Consider the following 17,280-nt stretch of genomic DNA (forward strand, 5'->3'; position numbering starts at 1 on the left):
TATTCGTTAAATTTCTAGCTACTCTGCTCCTTGTACTTGGGGTACAACCTTGGACTAGCAAAACTTTGGTTTTCCCCATTACCATTGGTAGCTGGCTTGCTATCCATTTCCACTCCATCCTCAGGTTGTATTTTCCCACTCAGGCCAGTAAAACTACCCTTTCTCAGTGACTGAAGGGGTGGGATAGAAAAGATGGGGACTGTCTCAGGCAAGGTCACAAATTTCTGCTGTTCTTACCAGAAACTTTAGGTGTTTAAAAAAAAAATGCTTCTCAATTTGTTGTCTGTCTTTGGTTGATTTCCAGTGTATTAAAATGTTTGTTTTTGATAATTTTGTCTAGTTTTATACTTGATTTTTATAGAAAGGAATTGCTGACATCTTCATACTGCTGTAATGAGAGGTCCTTTTTTTAATTTCAGTTTTTGTTATTGAGGTATAATTAACATGCCATAAAATTAGTCACTTTTAAAATTCACTGTTTTTTAGTATATATACAAATCACTGTATGTAAAAAATGGTGAAAGCTAAATAAGGTTACTATCTTATTCTAGAACATTTTCATCACCCCCCACAAAAGAAACCCCTTACTTATCACCCCTTTTTATATTTGAAATGTAAATTTTTTCAGAACTTTCAGATTCAGGTTCCTTTACATTAATTTGCCAGCCATTTTTTGAGCTCTTTCAACTGGACCCAACTCTTTCTTCAGCTTTTAAAAAAATTTTCTTTGTTTCCCTTCTGTAAATTATTTTGTATTTATCTTTTATCCCTTAGACTTGTCTTCTGTGTCTGGATATCCTTCATTTTATCATACTCATCTCTTTATTTCCTCAGAGTACTAAAACAATTTCTTTTTTTTTTTCATGGAAAGGCATTTTATTTTAAATATAACAGGGTGTACATGTCAATCCCAAACTCCCAATCTATTCCTCCCCCACAGCCCTCCACCCTGGTAGCCATAAATTTGTTCTGTAAGTCTGTGTGTCTGATTCTGTTTTGTAAATCAGTTCATTTGTATCTGTCTTTTTTAGATTCTGCATATAAGCAGTATCTCACATTTGTCTTTCTCTGTCGGACTTCACTTAAGTATGATCATCTTCAGGTCCGTCCATGTTGCTATAAATGGCATTATTTCATTCTTTTTAATGGCTGAGTAATATTCCATTGTATATATGTACCACATCTTCTTTATCCATTCATCTGTCAATGGACATTTAGGTTGCTTAAAACAACTTCTTAAGCCCAATTTTTAATTCATAAATTTGATTTTCTAGGCCAAGATTTGCTGCCTCTGTTACCTTTGCTAAAATTTCTAATGGTTGGCACTCTTGATTTATTTATATTTTTAATAAATTTATTTATCTATTTATTTATTTTGGCTGCATTGGGTCTTCGTTGCTGTGCGCGGGCTTTCTCTAGTTGCGTCAAGCAGGGGGGCTACTCTTCATTGCAGTGCACAGGCTTCTCATTGCGGTGGCTTCTCTTGTTGCAGAGCACAAGCTCTAGGCATGCGGGCTTCAGTAGTTGTGGCACGCAGGCTCAGTAGTTGTGGCTTGTCGGCTCTAGAGGGCAGGCTCAGTAGTTGTGGCTTAGTTGGTCCGCGGCATGTGGGATCTTCCTGGACCAGGGCTCAAACCTGGGTCCCCTGCATTGGCAGGTAGATTCTTAACCACTGTACCACCAGGGAAGCCCCGCTTTATTTTTCATTAAAGCAATCTCTAGCCCCGCTTTATTTTTCATTAAAGCAATCTCTACTGCTTTCAAATTATTGTCCTTTCATAAATTCAGTAGTCTTTTGAATATCATTAAAAATAAGAATTACTGTTAAAATATTTTTTATTTTATACATGCTTTTTTCTTTTCTAGAAAACTTAGTGTTGAGTTTATTTTTCCCTCTTTCCAGTGTTTGTATTTATGTTTTAATTATTATTATATACTTTTAATTTATTTTTTTGTTTTTCTTTTTTCTTCGTATTTTTTATGTTTAAAAGAGTTTAGTTATGAAAAATTTTAAACATTTGCAAAAATAGAGAGAATAGTATAATAAACCCCCTCATTCCTATTTTATAGATTCAACAATTATTAATTCATGAACAGCCTGTTTCATGTGGTCTTCTACCACTTTTTCCCACTAAACTTAATTATTTTGAAGCAAATCCTGGACATCTTATTTCTTTCACAGATATTTCAGTATTTATCTCCTAAATTGACTCTCTCTTTAAAACATAACCATAATGTCATTATTACACCTAAATTTTAAATTTCTTATGATCATTATTATATTGGTATGTCCATAGGTTCTTCCTGTACCAGATTCTCTTCATAAATCAAAACCAAAACTGGCAAATGTCAGTTCTTTGAGATCTAAAATAATTTGTTTAAAAGTAGTCCTTTGTTTTAAGAACCTTATGTATTTGTATTTACATGGAAGACTATCTAAACTATATTAAGTTAAAAATCAGGTTGCAAAACAGTGTATCTGGTATGATTATACACTTCGGGGGGAAATTATTAGTATTCACAAATTTAAGAAAAGCTGAGGGAAAGTGGGTCTCTCACGAATAGATTACAAACCATGTTCAGTTTCTGTTTTTTTATAGTAACACTTTTATTTTATAAGCAACATATAACACTTTTAAAGCAAAACCATGGTAAAGATTAAAGAAAAACAATGATCCATTAAAAATTGGGCAAAAGATATGAACTGACATTTTACCAAAGAGCTGATTTGTAAGGTAAATACGTACATGGAAAGGTGTTCAACATCATTAGCCATTAGGGAAATGCAAATTATAACTACAGTGAGATACCAGTATACATCTATTAGAGTAACTAAAATAAAAACTAGTGAAAATACCAAATACTGGTAAGGATGTAGAGAAACTGTCCCTCATGTACTTTGTGTGGGAATGTAAAATGGTTCAGCTATGCCAGAGAATTTTTTGGCAGTTTCTTATAAAACTAAGCATATACTTATAAAACTAAGCATGCACTTAACCATATGACCCCACAGTCACACACTTGGGCATTTTTCCCAGAAAAATGAAAATTTAAGTTCACACAAAACTGATACACAGATAGATGTTCATAGCAGCTTTTATTTGTAATAGCAAAAAAGTGGAAACAACCAAAATGGCCTTCAGCAGGTTAATGGTTAAACTCTAGTACCTCCATACAGTGGAATACTACTCAGCATTAAAAACAAATGCGCCGTTGATACAACAACCTGGATGGATCTCAGGGGCATTACGCTTAGTGGAAAATGTCAATCTCAAAAGGTTGCATAATAAAGTTCCATTTGTATGGCATTCTCAAAATGACAAAACTATAGTAGAAAACAGATCTGTGGCTTCCAGGGCACAGGGAAGGGGAAGGAGTGTGACCATGATGGAATGGCATGAAATAGTTCCCTTTATGATGATATGGAACAGTTCTGTGACTGATTGTGGTGGTAGCTACACAAACCTATCAGTGAGATAAAATTGCATAGAACCACACACACAGACACACACACACAAGTCAATGTGTGCAAGAAATGGTGAAAACGGAATAAGGTCTGCAGTCCAGTTAATGATATTATAACCAGTGCCAATTCCATACATGAAGTTCTCTGTACAAATTTTACAGCTTCCTTTGATTTTATAATTATTTAAAAGTAAGAAAATTTTTTAAAAAGATAATTTTTAATGCCACTAGGCTTTCATTACAAGAATCTTAAAGTTCTAATCTTTTATTTATTTATTTATTTTTTAATTTATTTATTTATTTATTTATTTATTTTTGGCTACGTTGGGTCTTTGTTGCTGTGCGCGGGCTTCTCATTGCGGTGGCTTCTCGTTGCGGAGCACGGGCTCTAGGTGCTCGGGCTTCAGTAGTTGTGGCACGCGGGCTCAGTAGTTGTGGTTTGTGGGCTCTAGAGCACAGGCTCAGTAGTTGTGGCTCACGGGCCCAGTTGCTCTGCGGCATGTGGGATCTTCCCAGACCAGGGCTCGAACCCGTGTCCCCTGCACTGGCAGGCGGATTCTTAACCATTGCACCACCAGGGAAGTCCAGTTCTAATCTTTTAATCTAGTGATTTCACTTATGGGAAATCTGTCTCAAAGAAGCAATTTTAAGTATAGAAGAATCTTTATAAAAGATGTTCATCCAGAATTATTTGTAAGAGTGAAACAATAGAACTATTATTTAAAAAGTAAAACCAGTGAATTAATGTACCCTCCACTTAGTGAAATAGTATTATGGAACCATTAACATAGTTGAAGGTTTTGATTAAAAATACTTATAATTAAGTTTTCTACAATGTTGCATGCATTTACTAGACAATAGTGAGTTAGACAAGCATAAGATGTATTGATGAATAAAACTGTGCAAATAGGAAGCAAAAATCCATGAAACTATCTGAGATAAAATCTCTAACCTTATTTCAAAACAACTTAATGTTCTAAGTGCTTTATGTGTATAAAGTCATGGAGTTCTCTCAGCAACACTGTGAGTTAGGTGGTTTTTTCTGACTCCACTTTCACACAGGGAAACTGAGGCACAAGGAGGTTAAATAACTTGCTCAGGGTCTCACGTGCTGCTAAGTGGCAGAGCCAAGATTTGAACCCAGGCTTTGGCTCCAGGGTCTGTAGTCAGTGTTGAATTGTTTCAAGTTTCTGATGGTTTTTCATCCCTTACTGCAGCAAGTTCTGCAGGATACTAATTGCCTGCAATGGATGTTAATAGATGTAATGGTAATGATGGTAATAGACGGTAATAGATGTTCAGTGAGCTAAAAGGGAAAAGGGAAGGAGGAGTCTGTGGTTCAATAAATTTGTAGGTAAATGAAACTAAATATGTTTCTCCTTTTTATCAGCCTGATGTGGTAATGTATGTTGTGAACCTCTAAGAAGGGGTTATATTATGCAGAATGGACTCAACTTTTTTGATTGTGGAACCTTTTTCACCCCACCTCAAGACCTCTCAAGGGACCAGTGTTCCTGAAGAATGTACCCTAGTTGACACTGGCCCATAGACGAGTCCATGCTCTGACCCACAGAGGAATTCATATCTGGTCCCTGTCTGTCTTCAGCCTACATTGACCATCTTCTGACCCTTTTTCACCTCCTTGCTCGCCCCAGTCCCAGATCCCTGATTGTCCCCTGCATACCTATGCCTCTGCCTAGGGTGTTACTTACCAGCTGCCATGGCGTCTCTGCCTGGCAGGTTGCTCCTTCAAGTATCACCTGCCTCTGTAAACTTTCCTTGACTCCCTGTGCATGCTCAGACATGCTTTCTGTGAGTTTCTGTTGTTACCTTGTTCATGGCACTGTTATAGAGGTTGCCTCGAGAGTACATTTGTCTGTGGTGAGTCTTTTCATCTCTTCATATTTAGCATCTTCACCAGTGGTGTCTTCTGATAGGTAGTTGTAATTTCTTCCTTCGGCTAGAAAGGGCAAATATAGTTTAAAGAATGTTTTATTGTTCCTCTGTAGACTATCTCCTAATAACGATACAAATTATTTTGATGATTAGTGTACCGTATTTTAAGGAATACAGTGAATTTTATCAATTTATAGTTGCTGTTTTTAATTTCATTTTTATCCTTTCACTTTTTTTGGGTAGTGTTAAAAAGAAAAGAGATGAGGGTCCTATCTCTTAAAAGAGACAGCTGGAGCCTTTTGGTGCTATATAGTTGCGATTGTAACCCTAAAGTACTTATTTGCATCCCCTATGCCTTTCATGCTGCTCTGTGTGTACTGCATATGATCCAAAGGTCTTTTGTCTCTTTCCAAAGGCATGCCATGTACCAACAGAACAAAGAAGACTTCCAGGACGAGTGCACCAAGCTTCTGGTTGGCAGTATTGTCATAACCCGATACAACAATCGTACCTATCGTATTGATGATGTGGATTGGAATAAGACTCCAAAAGATAGCTTCACGATGTCTGATGGGAAGGAGATTACATTCTTGGAATACTACAGGTAGAGGGAAGAGACTGGGCTTGGGCCTGCGGGTTGGGGCCATAGTCTCCTGTTCTCCAGCAGGAGTGGCACACAGCAGGACACTTCAAAAATAATTGGATTGGTAATGCATCCAAGATTGATGAGCTCATTTGTGGGATTTGATGTGAATTTGCTACCCTTACAGTTTTATTTCTTTCAGTACTTTTTGGAAGTTATTTCATAAATTAATCTCAGGACTTCGAATTGTGCTTCCTTTGCTGTTTTGGTTACAAGTCTGTTTAGAGAGATTAAATTCAAGTCATTAATCATTTGACTATCATTTTGCCTTTCTAGTTACCTAAGCCCTTTAACCTGATACAGTTTTTAAACAAATTCTTTCCTGGACTGTTATCCTATTTCTCCTCTATTTAATTGCAACGTTAACTTGAGCCTGCTTTTTCCAGTTATGTATATGCTATGGTGAGTTTCTGATGGATCCTTGACAAGGGTATAATGCAGATTGTGTACCTCAGTCCTGGTTAACACTTTGACTGTGGTGCTGTAAGAGTGGTGATGCTGCTTCTGACTTTTTCCCCTGCCTCTGTTCGGCTCTAGCAAAAACTATGGGATCACAATAAAGGAAAAGGACCAGCCGCTGCTGATCCACAGGCCCAGTGAGCGACAGAATAACCAAGGGATGGTGAGTTGGAGGTGGGGGGCAGGGTGTCAGGCCGATGCTTCCATCTAAGTTCTCCACCCATCAGCCCCGGGAGCCGTGGGACCTATGATTACAGTGGAGCTACAATTACAGTGTGGTTGGGGAAAGCTGTGTAGGGTTTTGTCTGTCTCCTCTAGCCAGAGTTGCTTTTGCAGTCCCCTTAGTGAGGAACTAAACATCCATAGAGCGAGTTAGGTTAAGGAATAAGGAGAATTTACTGCTAAAGAAGATGAAAACACTGGGTCCATTAGGGAAGTTACAGACATTTTAACAGAACTGGGGGCCAGGGAAAAGTGCCTCAGTACCTGACTCCTCTGTCTTCAGAGTAGAGACTGAAGATCAATAGGTTAAGATGAGACAGAGACACCAGCTTGATAGGAGGTATTGTCTCAGCTTATCTGGAGGCCGAAGTGGAACAAAACTTTTCGTTTTTCTAGTTTCTTCTCTCCTTTTGACAATTTGAATATTTTTCTCTTTACCTAATACAACAGGCTATCGTGACTTGAGGGAGAAAAGGGTAAAACACTTGTAGTGTTTCCTGCCCTCTTCTCTGGGGTTTTGTGTTCCTTAGTGTGCCAGTGATACACCTGCAAGACCAGCTCTGGGCCTGGGAGGTCTTGCACTGGTCAGGGGAAGAAGATCCTCTTTTACTGCCTTGCTTTCCCTCCGTTCTCTCCTCAAAGCTGCTAAAAGGCGAAATCCTGCTGCTGCCTGAGCTTTCCTTCATGACTGGAATCCCTGAGAAGATGAAGAAGGACTTTAGAGCCATGAGGGTGAGAAGTGCCTGCTTTGAACCGAAGACCTTTCTGATAGCAGATATAGCTAGAACTGGGCCAGGTTTCCACGTCATCTGGGCAGGTTCATTTTTCCTCTGTATAAAGCATAATCTGTGTCCCTTCCCACACACTGTGAAAAAACCGATCAGAACTTTCTTTGGAATGTTGTTACAATAGTAGAACGACTGGATTATAAGGTAAAAGGAAACAAATAGTTCTGGCATCACCCTCGCCGATCAGATGGATGACTGTAAGCTGGTCATATGACCATAAATGAGGTTCTTTGAGAGCACTGAATTTTTTTAACATTTCTGTAAACCTTCAGTTTATTTGAAGGGAGGAGGAGATAATGTAGCAAAAAGTCAACAAGTGAGAGGATGAAATTAAAGGATAGAAGTTTACACTGTGGGGCTCGAGGTGTCCTGGAAGTCTCATGTTGGGCACAGTCTTGTAGGAAATAGCTGGGAGGCAGAGATGTGTGCAGCAGCGTGGGTCCGGACCCCAAGGGCTTCACCTCCACACTGTCTGCTTGGGGCTTTCCACCCTCACACTGCTCTGCTGCCTCTCAGTCCTTGTCTGTCCTAGTTTTGGAACCCCGGCCCTGTCTCAGATGCCACGTATTGTTTTTAGTAACATAAAGAGCTAAAATGAATTTCTGTAAGAAATGTCTTTCATGTTTACCTTCTGATACTTCTGCTTTTAGTATGTAGGTCAAGGCTCCTTCCTTACAACTCTCAGTAACGTAATGATTTTATTATCTATCTATCTATCTGTATAGCCCCGTAGACTCACTGCCCTAATGACTGCCACACAGGGAGCAACAGCTGCACAGTTCATTAGTCCCAGAAGAATGAAGAAAGAACTCACTTACGTGATTCAGAATCTTCATACACACCTATTAGATATTCATTCAACAATAAATATTTAGAAAACACCTATTATGGGCCACACACTGGACCTAACAAGTGTCTTACGGTGACATTAAGTGGCTAGTATCATATGACATAAAGTGTAAGACTGGATGTGTTTTTCCATTCCATTATGTTTGCCTGCATGCCTGGCATAGGGCATTTCCCCCCCCCTAGATATTAAATAGATGTAATCAAGCCCCCTTACATGGCTTTGAGAAAAAGAATAAGATTTAGATGTCATAAGAAAAAAACAATGACAATTTTAAATACTTACTTTTAAGTATGTATGTATATGTATAACTGAATCACTTTGCTGTACAGCAGAACTTAACACAACATTATAAATCAACTATATTTCAATAAAAAAAAGCCAATTCTTTTATGGTTAAAATTTTAACCTTATACTTCATTCACATTCATGAGATATTTATTAAAGTCCTTGGAGATATTTTAAAATTTCTATAGATTTCAATGGGAAGGAGGTTTTCTATGGAAATTTGTTATACATTAGGGTTTATTTAACCTCATACTGGAGAAAGTAATAACTTAGTATCTCCATTTTGATTCTACTTAGGATTTGACCCAGCAGATCAACCTGAGCCCCAAACAGCACCATAATGCTTTGAAATGCTTGCTACAGAGAATTTCAAAAAATGAGACAGCCAACAGTGAACTGACACGTTGGGGACTCTATCTGCAGAAGGATGTACATAAGGTAAACCAGAAAATATGATGGTAGGAAACAGCATTAACCAAAGATTTTAGAGCTTTGTGAGACTAGGTGATAACTTCATATCTTGTCTTTATTTTGCAGTTTTTGCTTTATAATTACACTTTTTTTTTTTTTTGGTCCTAGTCATAATACTTGAACTTTCTTGACTTAATTTGCTAGTATCTCTTACAGATTTTCTTTTGTATTTCCCAGGATCTGAGCTGTTAATTTCCAGTCAAGCAAAAGGAATATTGACTTAAAATTCACCTCATTTTTAGTTTTCCAACCCAAATTATTCTTAAAGTTCTCTATGTCTTTTTCCTTTTTTCCCCCTAAGTTTTTCTCTATCTTTCCCAATAATTGTGTTTCTTTGAATGTACTACTCTCATTCTTTCCATAGGCATAAAGTCTCAGACTTGTACATTTTAATTTTCGCATGGCCCTTTCTGCCTGCAATTTGCCTGAGTCCATTCTGTTGTATTTTGTGCAGCGTGAGCCATAGTGCAGAGGCAGCATGAGGTGGCGGTGAAGTCCTTGGCTTTGAATCTTAGTTCTACCACTTGCCATCTTGGTTACTTGGAACAAATTGCTTAGTATCTCTTAGTTTCTTTATCTGTGAAATAAAGATAATGACTGAGTTAAAGGAATTAAGTGGTAAAATCTTCAGCATCATATCTGACACATAGCAAGTGCTCAGTAAATATTAGCTTTTATTACTTTTAATTTTCTTTCTAGGTTATACCAAAATAATTAATTCTATCTTTTCTCTAGTTCTCTTGCACTCTGAATTGACTCCTTGTTAAAAACTGTTTCTTTTTTCTTTTTTTTTTTTTAAATAAAAGTAATGGAAAGTCAATAAGGAAAATGTGGGTACTGTAGAAAATGTAAAGAAGGAAATAAAAACATCTGTAGTTTCATCACCCAAAGATAATATCTTAGTGATTTATTTTAGACACATAAAAGATAATATTATTTTCAAAATATTTTGTTTCCCTAAACTTTTTTTCTGTGAGGATGAATCTTTTCTTTTTTCTTTTTTCTTTTTAATTTTTTTTGTAAGTTTATTTACTTATTTAATTTATTTTTGGCTGCATTGGGTCTTCGTTGCTGAGCGTGGGCTTTCTCTAGTTGTGGTGAGCAGGAGCTACTCTTCGTTGTGGTGAGCAGGCTGTTCCTTGCGGTGGCTTCCATTGTTGCAGAGCATAGGCTCTAGGGCATGCGGGCTTCAGTAGTTGTGGCTCGCGGGCTCTAGAGCGCAGGCTCAGGAGTTGTGGTGCATGGGCTTAGTTGCTCTGCAGCATGTGGGGTTTTCCCAGACCAGGGCTCAAACCCGTGTCTCCTGCATTGGCAGGCGGATTCTTAACCACTGGGCCACCAGGGAAGCCCAGGATGAATCTTTTCTTAAAAAATTGTGCTTATAACTATATATGGTTTTGCATCTTCTTTTTCATTTATTATTATATCTTGAACATGTGTTCATGTTATTAAATATTATTTGAAGAGTCAGAAAACTTAAGCCAGAGAAGAGAAGAGTTTATCCATAATCATGCTGTATCAGAATAACCACTGTTAACATTTTGGTACATATCCTTCAGTGTTTTTTGTCTGTGTGTATGTGTACGCACACAATCACATGCAGCATGTTTTCAGATGGTTTCCTTTTTTTTTTTTTTTTTTTACTCAGTTTATTTAGAATTTTTTTTCCATGTCATTTAATATTTTTCTAAATATTTTAATGGCTAACAGATATTCATTTTATTAATAATTTCCTATTCTTTTACATTCAAATTGAATTTAGTATTTTCCTGTTATAAATAGTGAATCTGTGAACATCCTTGTAACTAAATCTTTGCACATGATGTTTATTTTCATGGTCAAATTTATGGAAGTGTAATTGTTAGGTCAGAGGACATTTATGTTTTTAGTACTTTTTATTATATATTACCAACTGCCTTGTAGAAAGGTTCAGTTTTTTACTTTCATAAGCAAAGGTGAACATTCTTGCTAATACAATTGCTACAATTGCAACAATGCTAAAGCAATTGTTATTCTTTGTGTTAAACTTTTATAATATTAAGAAAATCATTAAAAATTTTTTTGATTATAGGTAAAATAAGTATTTTGTTACTTTTTTAAGAAAGCAAGGAGTAGAGCTCATAAAAAGTAAAAATCCTACATAATTACATATTCCCCCAGAGATACTCATTACTCAATGTGGACTCATTCAGTTTTTATAATGCATACATTACTATTTATTTTTTGCAAAAACAGGATTATATTAAATGCACTTAGAAAGTTATTTTAATAATGGCAAATATCCATCATATTGATATGTCATCAACTTAGTTATCTTCTTATTTTTGGATATTTAGATCTAATTGATTCATTATTATTAACTTTAATTTGGTCTTTCATTATATTTATGCTTTTTTTTCCTGCTTTTCTTTTGTATAAAGTATAATAGTAGTTTATGTGCAGCCTTATTAAGAAATATTCTCTGATTTTCTACTTAAATTTTTCCCTTAAAATCTTCTTAAAGATTATTTTCCTGTTCACCTTGTATTTATAGGCATTTTGCATGAATTCCCTGGTTCTAAAGAGACAGTGTTTTCTGATTCCTTTCTTGGGGACTATGTTGGAAGCTTCAATAATTAAAGAGCAGCGCCTATCAAAATTCACCTGTATGTGTGTCCAGAGTTTTATTGACGTGGACTCTTACTGCTAACAGTTGCATTTTTCTACCATTTTCAGAAGTTATGACAGGGACAGGTCTATATGGTAGAGTTGACCAGGCCCCAGAACAGTATCAGTGTTTTTCTAAATAGTGTTTACAGATGGTTCATGTCATAGGCACTTTATTTTCTGTTTAGATTGAAGGACGTGTTCTGCCAATGGAAAGAATTAACTTAAGGAATACATCATTTATCACATCTCAGGAACTAAACTGGATTAAGGAAGTAACCAGAGACCTTTCCATCTTAACTGTAAGTGACTTGTGAGGTGGTAAAGAGAGGTCCAGTATTCCTAGAAGTGTGGAAATTAGGAAGCAGGAATTATTTAGTGTCCTCTTTTTGAGAAGAAGTACCAACTGAATTCCCATCCTGAATTATTTGCTAAACAGAGGCCCTTTGAACAAGAGCGAGTTGATGAGTTGGTAGAGGGAAGCCCTTTGCTTGACCATAGACTTAGGACAAGGAAATAAACTGCCGTGGTAATTCATTCAGTGCCAGCCTATTACCCACTCTCTCTTTGTTCTTCCTTCTTCTTTTCTCTTTCCTTCCTCTTTTTCCCTAGGGTTTCCCTGAAAGAAATAAAATTAAAACAGTTTCCCACCAAGGCAACCAAAGAACAGAATGGTATATAATTATTTTTATATGTTTTTGGCTCACCTGGTCACTATGGCCATGCATAAAGTACACGCATTTGTTTCTAAAACTTTTTTTTGAAATATATTTAAAGAAAAAGTACACTTATGTATATAACTTGATGAATTTTTACAAGTTAAATAAACCTGTGTAATCAACACTGAGGGTTAAGAAACAGAACTTTACCAGTGCCCCAGAAGCCCCACCCCCATGCTCCTAATTACTACCTACCTGGCACCCTTACACAACCCAGAAATGGCCACTATTCTGACCTCTAACAGCATTGATTTTTTTCAGCTGTGTTTGTACTTAATATATACATGAAACCACACTGTATATATTCTGTCATGTCTGACTTCATTTCTTCAGCCTTGTTTGGTAAGTTTCTCCATACTGTTAGGTATAGTTACAGATCTTCGATTCTCATTGCTGTGTAGTATTCCATTGTGAGACTGTGCCACAATTTACTTATCACACACATCTGCATTAGTAATCGGCATTAGATAAGACAGGACTCAAGCAGAGAGAGTGAAAAGCAATTTGTTCTTTAGAATAACATCTCCTGATATGAAGTTGGAGTGTTGGGGAAGTTGTGGGAAGTACTAAAAATAGCTTGTTGTTGCTCCTAGGTCCCCATGCATTTCTGGGCACTGTTTTACCCAAAGAGAGCAATGAATCAAGCCCGAGAACTGGTGAACATGTTAGAGAAGGTAGCTGGCCCCATTGGCATACGCATGAGCCCACCAGCCTGGGTGGAACTGAAGGATGATCGCATAGAGACCTATGTCAGAACCATTCAATCCATGCTGGGAGTTGAGGTAATAAATTAATTTGAGTAAATTTTCAGGATGTCCATTCTGAAATGCTTGAATACTTGATTTTAAATTATCTTGGTTATTGGTCTGCTGTTGATGATGTCCAGGAATCTGTATCTTACTCATGTGCACATGAAATACCGAATTAACAAAGTAGTCGTCATGCCCTTTGGTTGGTTTCGCTTCTCTCCTCCTTTGTTGGCACTCTCACTCACTCCAGCGTTCTGTTCCTCACGTAATTGGCTGAGATAATAGCTGACTTAACTTCAATTTGTTATCTATATAGAACATGTTGTGCTCAGAAAGCAGTTTCCTGGGCCAGGTGCCGTCTTGCACGATTCAGTACTGAGCTGTCACAGTCTGGTCTGGCTCAAGATTCAAATTGCTCCAGTGATGAACTTGGGAGTGGGCCCATCAGCTTGGTCCAGATAGTCGAACGGGACTACTGGAGCTGAGCAGGTCATAGTGTTCACAACTCAGTAGTTCAGGCCTGCAGTTCTTATCTGTTCGTACATAAAACAGGAAGAAGATTAAGGAGGGAAAAAAAGCAGACCAAGGGCTTCCCTGGTGGCGCAGTGGTTGAGAGTCTGCCTGCCGATGCAGGGGACACGGGTTCGAGCCCTGGTCCAGGAAGGTCCCACATGCTGCGGAGCAACTAAGCCTGTGAGCCACAACTGCTGAGCCCGCGTGCCACAACTACTGAAGCCCGCGCACCTGGAGCCCGTGCTCCGCAACAAGAGAAGCCACCGCAATGAGAAGCCTGCGCACCGCAACGAAGAGTAGCCCCTGCTCGCCACAACTAGAGAAAGCCCGCGCGCAGCAACGAAGACTCAACGCAGCCAAAAATAAATTTAATTAATCATAAAAAAAAAAAAAAAAAAGCAGACCAAAAGTTTTTGGAAATAACTAGTCCTTGAATTGAAGAGTCAGTTCTTGTGAGATCAATACTAGAATTGATATTCTAGTATTGACTAGAACACAGGTCAGTCATGACATTCTCTGTTCATCCACCGCTCTGGGTGTGTCATCTTGTAGCAGCACACTCATGTTCTCTCTTTCTTTGTATTTTCTTCCTGATTTGCCATGCCTTCTTACTCTGCCGTGGCCTCCCCCGGGCCTGATCATTGATAAAGTCTGCCCTGCTTTCAAAAGAAAAACCCAGCTGAGTACCTCAGCTCCCCCATCTCATGAGTTGGCCTGTTCTCTTTATGAGAGTGCACTGCCAACAATCTTCACGTAGCATGGGTATGAGTTGCATTCATAATGTTGACTCCTATTGGTCTTGCTATCTCTCTGCCATCTTTAGGGCATTCTGTTTTATTATTCTCTTTGTTTCAGGGTCATAAACTCAGATGTCTACGGGAGTGAAGTGGGCCAGGAGGGGACTCTAGGGAACTAAAGAGAGTAAACCCCATGACTGCACATAACAGCCCAGCATTGTCAAATTGATTTTTAGTTTGTTTATTTTTCAATAGAAGCCAAAAGTCTAGATTTGCATATGTGTACACCTACCTATGTTTAAATGTTAATTTTAAAAAAGACTTGTGAATCATTATAGGGACTAAAAAACCACATCTGTTTCCTAGATCCAGCCCACAGGCTCCCAGCATGCAGCCCATGTTCTATGTGACTTCGGAAGTTCTTTGATCTGATTGCTGGAACATGTGTCCTCTGAGAAGTCTTCATTTAAAATTAATCTTGATTTGGAATAGCATACTGTTGATTTCTGTTTCTGTCATAAAGCGTTGGCAACTTTATTTCACTTGTGTGCTACTTTTCTTTATTCAGATTTTGAAGGATCCTCTGTTCTTAATATCAGATCTCTTAAGCAGTGAGAGGTAGAAGATGCCGATATAAGATAGCCGATATAAGATATTCTGCTGGCAATATCATTCTCTCTCCTAATCAGAAAGTTAGGAAGATCTACTTACGGATTTGGCAGTAGCTTCATTTCCTCTGCATTTGGCTCTGAATCCTTTCTCCTGGTGTTGTATCCTGTGTTTCCTAGTTAAAGTTCTATGGCATGAATGTAATAAGGTGCTTAGTTTACTAAAGAGAGTGGCAAAAAACATTATAGTGCATTGAAAGCATCAACTAATAAGAAACCCTTGCATATTTTTAAGCCTGGTTCTTTTCCAGGGATCTTAAGTGTCCTAATAAATTAATCAGGTAATCAGGACCAGCTCTAGGTAACTTACGGTAACATGTTATGTAGCTAAGCAAAGAAGCCTGGAACCCAGCAAATGCTCACTCAGGTTCAAGGACCTTTTTCTCTGTTGTAATGTCCACCATCTTTGTCTCAGTCCCCTCTTTACCCTAAAGGTCCTATGGCTTTGCAGACTCTTGAACTGCCCCTGACTGAAGCCCTATCAAGGTCCTCTCAGAGTTCCAAAGCCTGACTGATATATACTTTATCTCCTCAAGGGGAAGATACAGATGGTTGTTTGCATCATCATGGGCACACGTGACGACCTCTACGGGGCCATTAAAAAGCTGTGCTGTGTGCAGACTCCCGTGCCCTCGCAGGTGAGTGGAAACTGGGCAGGAGGCACAGAGGGAAACTCTAGCCTCCCTTGAGGCTTGGAAAAGAGGGACTGAAGTAACTATTAGAAGCCAGCATATGTAGATGCATCTGGTGAAACTTTCCTGTTACAGTAACCTGGCTAATAGCAGACGTTCTTTGTAAATGCTGCTTTCATGTTCCCACATGAGCACTTTTGCTTGTTCATAGGTGAGTCGCCAGGTGGTTTCACATGACCGGGTTCTGAGAGTATAGGCTTCCCTTTGAAAGGAGAAAGCTGGTTTTCCTACGGAGGTTAAATTTTTTTTTAATCTGCATGAGATCTTTTTGAAAGTTTTTGTTGGCTCGTTTTTTGGTTTTGATTTGTGTCATGTGTGTGCACACACACACAACATGCCTGACTAGAAACCCTAGAATTAGAACTGTTAGTACAAAGTGTATTATCTGCCAGCTGGAGTTTCTTAAACAAATGTAGTACTTGCTCTAGAATTGTTTACATTGTTTGAAAGGTTGATAGTGTCCTCTTTCCCCTCTATTACAGGTCATCAATATCCGAACCATTGGCCAGCCCACCAGGCTTCAGAGTGTGGCGCAGAAAATTTTACTCCAGATTAACTGTAAATTGGGTGGTGAGCTCTGGGGAGTGAATATTCCTCTGGTGAGTGATGCTGAGATATGTCTTCATTCAATTCAGCATCCCAGAGAGTCCTACCTAGCTATTTTCGTAATTTTCCTCCTAGAACTTTCCTCATTCTCAGTGCTTATAGTCTGAGTGGTTCATTGCTTGTTTTTGTATAGCCCACAAGCTTAGAACAGTTTTCACATTTTTAAGTGGTTGAAAAAAATAAAAATAAGACTAATATCTCCAGGGCTTCCCTGGTGGCGCAGTGGTTGAGAATCTGCCTGCTAATGCAGGGGACACGGGTTCGAGCCCTGGTCTGGGAAGATCCCACATGCCGCGGAGCAACTGGGCCCGTGAGCCACAACTACTGAGGCTGCGCGTCTGGAGCCTGTGCTCCGCAACAAGAGAGGCCACGATGGTGAGAGGCCCGCGCACCATGATGAAGAGTGGCCCCCGCTTGCCGCAAGTAGAGAAAGCCCTCGCACAGAAACGAAGACCCAACACAGCCAAAAATAATAAATAAATAAATAAATAAAAATAAATTTAAAAAAAAAGTAATCATTTAAAAAAAAAAAGACTAGTATCTCCAGACACATGAAAATTATATGAAATTCAGTTTTCAGTGTCCTTAAATGAATTTTTATTGGAATGTAGCCACACTCCTTTATGTACTACCTGTGGCTGCTTGTGTGCTGTAATGGCAGAATTGAATAGTTCCTCCAGAGACGGTGTGGCTCACAAAGCCTAAGGTATTTACTTTTTAGTCCTTTACCGAAAGTTTGCCAATCCCTGGTCTTGACGATCTCTGACTTTGTTCATAGCGTTTAAAAAATATCAAGTTGATTGCACTCTTTCTCTTCCTTTCCCAGAACTTATTTTCATATGTTGCTTTGGGGTTCAGATAACAATTAAAG

The 17,280-nt window shown here is 38.3% G+C and overlaps 1 protein-coding gene across 1 annotated transcript in view; it reads left to right on the top strand.

Annotated features, from left to right (window-relative positions):
* PIWIL2 (piwi like RNA-mediated gene silencing 2) overlaps positions 1 to 17,280 on the top strand; it is an 84,923-nt gene that overhangs the window by 39,284 nt on the left and 28,359 nt on the right. Inside the window, exons 10-17 of the mRNA XM_082470705.1 lie at positions 5,777 to 5,965; positions 6,542 to 6,626; positions 7,328 to 7,417; positions 8,906 to 9,046; positions 11,914 to 12,027; positions 13,038 to 13,226; positions 15,648 to 15,749; positions 16,286 to 16,402. Coding sequence (XP_082326831.1) covers positions 5,777 to 5,965; positions 6,542 to 6,626; positions 7,328 to 7,417; positions 8,906 to 9,046; positions 11,914 to 12,027; positions 13,038 to 13,226; positions 15,648 to 15,749; positions 16,286 to 16,402 — 1,027 coding nt within the window. The remainder of the gene's footprint in view (positions 1 to 5,776; positions 5,966 to 6,541; positions 6,627 to 7,327; positions 7,418 to 8,905; positions 9,047 to 11,913; positions 12,028 to 13,037; positions 13,227 to 15,647; positions 15,750 to 16,285; positions 16,403 to 17,280) is intronic.

The sequence above is a fragment of the Balaenoptera physalus genome, assembly GCF_965194825.1.
Source record: "Balaenoptera physalus genome assembly, chromosome: 7".
Lineage (NCBI taxonomy): Eukaryota > Metazoa > Chordata > Mammalia > Artiodactyla > Balaenopteridae > Balaenoptera > Balaenoptera physalus.